Genomic DNA, 9,710 nt, shown 5'->3' with positions numbered 1-9,710 from the left:
TGAGACAACTAGAAGTGTTTACTAACCAGCCAATATGTATACCTTTGTCCTGAACATTATAGTATACTCTGAGCGTATATACAATTAGAAACGTGGTATACCTCTTGGTATATATCTCCCTGTGTTAACAGTGTTTACAAGTTTAGGCACTATGATTGTTCATCAGGAAGGTTCATTAGGCCAAAACAAATTCACATTAATTGTGTGCCTTAAATTCCTAACTTCTGGTTTTGGTGTCATAAATAACAGGAAATTTCATGAAATATTGAATACAAAGAAATAAAGAAAAGAAATCAATTGATTTTGTAATGAATGTATTAACCAAGAAGCGAGCGAAACACAGTAACTGAAGAACACTGTTCTCAGCTCTGTGTTCACATCAGCACCAAACTCCTCTCACACTGACGTCCGCCACATCTGCTGTTAGTTTATGTGTTGAGTGTTTAATGTGCGCTTCTTTTCCTACAGTGATTTACAATAATACTTTTTTGGAAGTAATCGGAGTGTTGTTGTTTTTTCTTTAGAAGCAGGAGGTAATTTTTTTCTTTGTATTTGTTTTTTGAAATTTGCAGCACTGATTGTTTTCTTTGTATAAGTTTTTTTGAAATTTGCAACATTGATATTATTCAAAAGGGGTAGAATGTATTTTATGGCTTTCTGTAGACGCCTAAGAAGAGAATGTTGTTTGTATGGTTGTCACGGATGAGGAAGATGAAGGGTCGGTCACAGGTGAACTCTCGGGGAACGGGAGGAAGACCGAAGGATAGGCTAATAGCTCCTATCAGAGCTGTTGCGGCGGCGGCCTCGGCGCCCTCCTCGTTCACCTCCACCACCGCCTTATGGATGGTCTTGCCCACCTTTACTCTCCTTGAAGGATCATACACCGAGAGATCAGCACCGTCAGTGAACAGGTCAGTACTCCCCAGACGCTCAATAGCCTGTAAGGACAATGATAGGGTCATTAACATCATTGGAACTTTTCCGTTTCTTTGGACTCTAAAACGTTTTGGCCAACCGATGTGATATTTCCAAGATTTTCTACACGAAACTACTCAAGAGTTAAATTACTGGTTGTAAAAAAAAGAGTAGTAAAATAAATAAATAGTTATTTCAGACAAAGCAGAGAATTAGCATAATTGAAGTTATAAGAGGTGGATGCCAGGACTGTTGTATTTATACAACAGGATTGCCAGGACTGTAGAAAATACAACAGTGGTGGCACGCACCACTGACCAGGGAAGACTGTAAATACTGGAGCTATACTCATAAAAAAGACCCACCCTAAATTTACAGAGTAACAACTTCGATACTTTATCTACGCTAAAATCCAGACCTCACCACAACACAAGATATCTGCATTTCTACCTCGCTTGATTGACATCTTTTCTCCAGTGTTTGATTGGTATCCTTCCCCATTGTGTCCCTATTTCAACACCTATGTGTGATTGCTTCACCTTAACCACCTCATACAACTTCACCTCTTTCACATGTGTCTTTAGGATAAATTTTCACCTTGTATTTCTTACCTGAAAATGTTTCAGAATGGAACGAACCGGTGTATAAAATATACATTCATTAATGATCAGTTTCTTTACCATGAATTACGGTAAATTGACTGTTTTTCATAATTCCGAGAGAAATAAAATAGGAGAATAGAAAACTTATGAGATCAACAACGCTAGCAATGCCATCATATTTAACCAAATATGCTTAAATGAACGGCTGCTGCCCAAATACACACACACACACACACACATATATATATATATATATATATATATATATATATATATATATATATATATATATATATATATATATATATATATATATATATTATATATATATATATATATATATATATATATTATATATATATATATATATATATATATATATATATATATATATATACATATATTAGTATATTTTGGTAGCAGTCTTTCCTGTAGACATATATTATTAAATATGACCGAAAAAGTAAGATAAATAATTTCTAACACGAATTTTCTCGATCTTTCGTACGTTTCTTTTCACTGTTGGTGGTAATTCAAAAATCAATTCTCCAAAATTCATTTTTATTTCTAGTCTGACGCGACACTTGAGCGCGTTTCGTAAAACTTATTACATTTTCAAAGACTTTAGTTTACACATACACAACTGAATAGAACTTACACATCTTCGATTTGTTTATATCTACATTTGAGTGAGGTGGATGGGGTGAGGTGGTATTAATAGGATATTAAATTCATAAACACAAGACAGAACACGAAACAATGGGTATTGAATGGAAGTGATTTGTAGAAAGCCTATTGATCCATATTTCTTGATGCTTCTATATTGGAGCGGAGTCTTGAGGTGGGTAGAATATAGTTGTGCATTAATTGGCTGTTGATTGCTGGTGTTGACTTCTTGATGTGTAGAGCCTCGCAGACGTCAAGCCGCCTGCTATCGCTGTATCTTTCGATGATTTCTGTGTTTGTTTACTAGGATTTCTCTGGCGATGGTTTGGTTGTGGGAAGAGATTATATGTTCCTTAATGGAGCCCTGTTGTTTGTGCATCGTTAAACGCCTAGAAAGAGATGTTGTTGTCTTGCCTATATACTGGGTTTTTTGGAGCTTACAGTCCCCAAGAGGGCATTTGAAGGCATAGACGACGTTGGTCTCTTTTAATGCGTTCTGCTTTGTGTCTGGAGAGTTTCTCATGAGTAGGCTGGCCGTTTTTCTGGTTTTATAGTAAATCGTCAGTTTAATCCTCTGATTTTTGTCTGTAGGGATAACGTTTCTATTAACAATATCTTTCAGGACCCTTTCCTCCATTTTATGAGCTGTGGAAAAGAAGTTCCTGTAAAATAGTCTAATAGGGGGTATAGTATATAAACAACACAACACCTATACCCCCTATTAGACTATTTTACAGGAACTTCTTTTCCACAGCTCATAAAACGGAGGAAAGGGTCCTGAAAGATATTGTTAATAGAAACGTTATCTCATATCTGTGAAGATATGAGTGGTTGTCGGTCTTGAGTTGCTTTCCATTTGTTGTTCTATGATTGCTTTGAGCCTCTGAGAGTCACAAGCTGATTTTTTACCTGGTAATCCTTCAATGATTATCTTTAAACTTGATTCTTCCCATGGAGGAGGCTGCCGAAAGTGTTGATATGGTCTAAATTGTCATTTATTTCTAATGGTTTGTTTCAAGTCCACTTTCTCTAGAATCCTAACCAGATTATCTTTCCATGCACTTGTTCTATATTGAAGATTTCTGTGAATCGATCTGTGTATGCTATCTTTGATTGACAGTATGGTGATGGTTCCACCAAGTTTTGTTATTATGGTGGATATTTCTTGTTTGATCCTGTTTTCTAAGGCTGGTAAGTTGGTTTCCATTCTTAGATTCTTTCTACGCATCCATAAAAGTGCACTCCAGCATTGTTCTGAGGGCATCAAGTAGCAATCCACTATAAGTGTTAAAGTCATCCCAGATGATAGTAGGTGTGGTGACTTGTATTAAATGATTGCAGAGAGATCCAAATTGTGTTCTCTATGGCTCCTTTATTCATTGAAGATGGGACAGCATTGAATTCCTCATGGGGGATTAATTCTCATAATTTCGACGTCCTCACGTCCCTTCACGTCCTCTTCGTTCAATCACAGGTCTGTGATTGGAGTGGCATTAATATAATTTCTTACTAGTAGTGAAATGCCATTGGTGCCACCTTGTGCAACTGGGCAGTGGGAACCTTGATATCCTGGGATATTAATACTTCTTTCAGTCCTGGTAAGTGCTTCTTGACGTAAAATAATATCAAAATTGTCCTTGAGAAGCACTGCTATGAGTGTTTGAGCTTTGTTTTTAAATCCTTGAAGGTTCCATTGTATAATATTGAGATTGATGTATTGTCCGATATTCTGTTTTGAGTATCCATTGAGTCCATCGTGGTTTCTAATGGGCTGATTTCCCCGACAGCTTGTGTCTTCTGGCTGGAGTAGAGAATGCCATTGGGTGCTGAAACAATTCATTTTCGTCACCTTCTTCGACTTCGTCACATTTTCCGGTAGGGCTTGTAGAAGTGTGGAGGAAATAAGTTCAGTAGATTTTTTTTTTAACTTTGTTGACTTTTCCTTCTTTGAATGAGGGTTGGTCTGTCGCAGTGCTTGTTTATGCTTTACCAAGCATCATGCTGATGGTCTCTGTCAATGAGTCAATAATCATTACCACAGTGGTCACTTGATACTCCTTTGGCTGCCTTTCTTTTGTCAGGTGAGGAAACTCTGGTTGGGTCGTGGTGTCTTTGCCATCCAGCTACTGGGGCATTTGATGACGTAGAAGTCATCATTCGTGCTTGAGATATCCTCGAGGAAATAGCAGGTGTATTAATGTTTTACCCTGATCTATGCGATAGTTTTTTGCCTTGTGTAGTAGGGCTTTGTTTTCTTCAGTTGTTCGAGGCCCTGGTGTTCAGAATGGTGCATCATGGGTGCTCAAGACTCGGAGCAGATTCGGACTTGCCGAGGAGTATTTCCATTGGCTTTTAACTGAGGGTCTGGTAGTTTGCTTCGTGGATTTGTGGCTTCGGGTTGCTGGGTAGATCTAAAGGTTTGGAGAGGAGATATGATTGCTTGGTGAAGATTAAGCCACCCAGGAGGTGGCACGGGGTATGAATAGCCCGTAAGTGGTAGATTTTATTTTTTATTTTTAGTGAATGTATACTGTGTGTTGAGGTCGCATTTAGATCGTCAGCCTGCTATCGCTGGGGAGGATACTGCTTGACAGTATTTATGAGCATGTGGACCTGCTAGAGACCTTTTTTGACCAGAAAAGTGGCAGGGTTGATGGTTTCAGGGTGGTTACTGCAAGATTCAGGGACTCTTAAAGCTCTTCTGAGGTCTTTGGTTGCTTGACATTCCAGGAGATAGTGAAGTAATGGCTATTCTGTGAATATTTGGCAGCAGATGCATTCTCTTTATCTGGGTTCACTAATTTCCACAGTTGCATCTGTAACCTAGACGTAGTCTATATAACCGAACTGCTATTTCCCAGTGGATTTCTTTTGGGATATTTAGCCTGTCTAGGAATGAGGAAATCTAATATATTTGCCCGAAACGCTATACGTACTAGTGGCTTTAGGTATTATATGTACTAGCTCTTTCTTTAAATCCAACATTATGTTTGTAACTCATCTGTAATGTACGTACCTTTAGCTGAATAAATAATCTGAATCTGAATCTGATACCTCCCAGTACTAGACTGGGAGGTCAGGTACATATAAGATGAAGTGAGGAGAAAGGCGAAAAGTAAAAGGGTAGAGGTAAATTGAGGAGGTCAATAGAATAAGCATACAAATATAAATCAGGTGATAGGGTAATTAGAACTCAGGTGACTGTAATTGGTTGGTGTTTTGGGCGGTGACATCACTGTAGGAATTTTCGTGTTTCGGTCTTGCTCGTACACTCATGGTGCATAGAGTGAATAGATCTGTAATTTGGGTATTGATGGTGGGTTGTTCTTCATTTATGTGTAGAGCTTCAAGAATTTGTAACCTTCTTTCCTTTGGGCTTTTTCTATTATGCATATGTTCTTATTCAGCATTTCTCTTGTTAGGGTGATATTATGGGCTTATCTCATGTGATTTTTAAGGGCACTTGTCTGAAGCTGACAGGCTAAACGCCTCATAAGCTTGGTCGACATCAAACCTATGTACTTAGATTGAAGATTAAATCCTACATGGAGGACAAGTGCACATATATACCACATTCTGCTGCAGCAAATGACACCCAGCTGCTTTGGGCTATTTTTAATGAGGAGATCAGTGGTCTTCATTCAATAGTATATAATGATGTTATGTTTTGGTTATGGGTTTGTACTTTTTACTTATTTACAGACTATTTCTGTCATTATTCTTTACTCATTCTTGTGCATGGCGGATTTGTAATATAATTTTAGTGGAGGTGTTGTGGTTTCTGGTTTTGGTTCAGGATTGTACCACTGGTCCAATTGGCGTCTTGTAATGGTGTTGATATCATGGTTTATTGCCATTCTTTACCAATACTTAGTTATCCTTTCAAACTTCTTACTCACTTTGCTCCTTTCAGAGCAGTGGGTGAGGGCTGGACGACTATATGCTTTGAAAAAAAGACGGCTTTATATCTTTGGGGGCACTCCCACCCTTCAGGCATAATCCTATGTTTGTAGGCTTGGTATATATGCTGGTACTTAGAGATGCTTCTATGTTGTTATGAACACATCCAGGAACAGCAGACTGTAATTGTTACTATTCTCATGGGTGAAACAAAGTCCTGACATTCTCTCTAGAGTACTTTTTTGATCAATTAGTTCTTCTCGGTCTTTTACTATTACAAATATGTCATCGACATAACGGCAATAAGGAGCAACGGTTTGTGGTCTCATATTGAAAACTCTGTCCTCGATGGTGCCCATGTACAAGTTAGCAAAAGGCACTGATGGGGAGGAGCCCATTGCTACTGTTTCCTTGCTGGCTGATGATAGGAGCTCCGTTGTGCATGTTTCGAGTAGATTCATCTGGTGTGACTCCAGTATGTCTAATTTGGGGGTGCTCTCGTCTCTGTATACTCTGTCCAGTATCATTTCTATGGTGGTGTCGACCGGGTCGTTGGTAAATAGAGATTCGACGTCCATTGAAGCAATAATTCCTTCGGGTTGTGTAGTCCTGGTTATCTATTGGAAATCTGCTAATGATTGAAGTCTACAGTTGCGTGGAGAGTATGGAGTTAGGAGTTCGTTTAGTCGTTAGAAAAGGTGGAAGGTTGGAGGTGGTATCAACCCCAACCTTACCAGCACTATACTACCTCCAGGCCGTCCCGACCACACTCCTAGTACTGTCAGCAAAAGATGCCGATACCGGCCAAGGAACATAATGGGACATCGGAGGAGACGTGACAGCGAACATAATGAGGCAACGAAGGGGGAAGGACGTGACAGGGAACCTAATGAGACAATGGAGCAGCCTTGACGGGGAACATAATGGAACATAATGAGACAATAGAGGGGGGGGGGTGACAGACACATAATGAGACAATGGAGGGGAGGGTGACAGGGAACATAATGAGACAATGGAGGGGGGGGGGGTGACAGGGAACATAATGAGACAATGGAGCAGCCTTGACGGGGAACATAATGGAACATAATGAGACAATGGAGCAGCCTTGACGGGGAACATAATGGAACATAATGAGACAATGGATCGTGACAGGGAACATAATGAGACAAAGGAGGAGCCTTGACGGGGAACATAATGAGACAATGGAGGGGGGGGGGTGACAGGGAACATAATGAGACAACAGAGGGGGGGGGCGTGACAGGGAACATAATGAGACAATGGAAGGGAGGGGACATAACAGGAAACATATTGAGACAACGAAGGGGAAGTGACGAGGAACATAATGAGACACCGGAGGGGACGTGATAGGGAAAATAATAAGACAACGGGGGGGGAGGACGTGACAGGAAACATAATGAGACAACGGAGGGGACGTGACAGGAAATATATTGAGACAACGGAGGACGTGACAGGGAACATATTGAGACAGCGGAGGGGACGTGACAGGGAACATAGTGAGACAAGGGAGGGGACGTGACAGGGAACATATTGAGACAACGGAGGGGACGTGACAGGGAACATAGTGAGACAGCGGAGGGGACGTGACAGGGAACATAGTGAGACAGCGGAGGGGACATGACAGGGAACATAGTGAGACAGCGGAGGGACGTGACAGAGAACATAGTGAGACAGCGGAGGGGACATGACAGGGAACATAGTGAGACAACGGAGGGGACGTGACAGGGAACATATTGAGACAACGGAGGGGACATGACAGGGAACATATTGAGACAACGGAGGGGACATGACAGAGAACATATTGAGACAACGGAGGGGACATGACAGGGAACATAGTGAGACAGCGGAGGGGACGTGACAGGGAACATATTGAGACAGCGGAGGGGACGTGACAGGGAACATATTGAGACAGCGGAGGGGACGTGACAGGGAACATATTGAGACAGCGGAGGGGACGTGACAGGGAACATATTGAGACAGCGGAGGGGACGTGACAGGGAACATAGTGAGACAGCGGAGGGGACGTGACAGGGAACATATTGAGACAGCGGAGGGGACGTGACAGGGAACATAGTGAGACAGCGGAGGGGACGTGACAGGGAACATAGTGAGACAACGGAGGGGACGTGACAGGGAACATAGTGAGACAACGGAGGGGACGTGACAGGGAACTGTTATGACCACACACATATGTATAATGTGTTCAAACCATATAGTAAAATAATAGTGTTATTTCTTATATCTGTATTCTTATATTTTTATATCTGTACTCTCATGTTGATATTACGCTAGCAGAAGCTAAATAATAATTGTGTATATATACAGTAGTATGAAGAATTAGATATACCTGAGGTATGACTAGGGATATACGGTAATGTAAGTGGTGAACACCGGTCGACCAGATAACTACTGGTAATCCTCCTAATTCCCTCCCCCCCCCCCCCTTGGCGAGACGTCGAAGACCAGTGTTACCATATGTAAGAGAATAGACTTCCTTACGTTATTGTATATAAACTATGTTATATTCTAATGTACCTTGAGTTTACTGTATATTCTCCTGTGGAGATTATTGTATATTATAATACGCACTTAGTAATGTGCGACGTAGAAGTTACAATTGGGTTTTTGAGCTTGTGTTATGTGAGAGGGTGACTTGCCATGTTGGCAGCACAGTCGTTCTCGGCCGGCTCAGCTCTTGGTAAGTCATTACTCACCTGATTTCCTAGATAGGAGGACGTGTAGACGTCCAGCTGTAAGTTGTGTTATATACTGTTGTTGTTTTTTATTACCCAGGTATAGATAGGAGTAATGATTTTTGTGTAAATGGATCAGACTACCGCAGTCTACCGAGATATATCAGTTGTGCTAGGTGGTAGATGTTTTAGTGTTGAGATGGATATTGGAGGATCGTAGAGGCTTGTTATTGTGTTATAGTATTTTACTGAATACTCACCCACTACTTATTTATGTATAACACCTCCAACCTGTTACTTGGGTTAGTGTACCACTGCGCCGGGTTGGAGCCTGGTGTTAGCTAGTCCTAAGTATTAGCCGTTACAGATTTTGATTGCTGTGTTTTAAGTTCTTGAAGTTCATTTATGTGAATAATTGAGCTGTGTGCTAAAGTTCCTTGTTCTGATTACAGTATTAGTTGTATACTAATGTATATCAGTTGTATATAGAAAATATTAGTTCTTAGTATTTTACGGTGACCAGTTTATATGTCCCAGTAAACTGGCGTTGTTTTAACCAGCCTTTTACACTTACCTCTAGACACTTATTGAAAATTGGCCAGGCTTTGGTTGGCCAGCGATGCTGTGGATCATGAGATCATGACAGAAACACAGAGACAACGGAGGGGACGTGACAGGGGTACACAATGAGACAACGGAGGGGACGTGACAGGGTTACACAATGAGACAACGGAGGGGACGTGACAGGGTTACACAATGAGACAACGGAGGGGACGTGACAGGGTTACACAATGAGACAACGGAGGGGACGTGACAGGGTTACACAATGAGACAACGGAGGGGACGTGACAGGGGTACACAATGAGACAACGGAGGGGACGTGACAGGGTTACACAATGAGACAACGGAGGGGACG

The 9,710-nt window shown here is 41.0% G+C and overlaps 1 protein-coding gene across 1 annotated transcript in view; it reads right to left on the bottom strand.

Moving 5' to 3' along the window:
* Window positions 1-297: 297 nt before the first annotated feature.
* Window positions 298-9,710, bottom strand: part of LOC138360221 (serpin B3-like) — a 60,063-nt gene continuing 50,650 nt past the window's right edge. Inside the window, exon 7 of the mRNA XM_069320157.1 lies at window positions 298-938. Within this exon, the coding sequence (XP_069176258.1) occupies window positions 648-938 (291 nt within the window). The 3' untranslated portion in view covers window positions 298-647. The remainder of the gene's footprint in view (window positions 939-9,710) is intronic.

This window comes from Procambarus clarkii, unplaced genomic scaffold, assembly GCF_040958095.1.
Source record: "Procambarus clarkii isolate CNS0578487 unplaced genomic scaffold, FALCON_Pclarkii_2.0 HiC_scaffold_102, whole genome shotgun sequence".
Lineage (NCBI taxonomy): Eukaryota > Metazoa > Arthropoda > Malacostraca > Decapoda > Cambaridae > Procambarus > Procambarus clarkii.
Note: the sequence above shows the minus strand (reverse complement) of the source record. Positions and strands in the feature narration are given on the sequence as shown.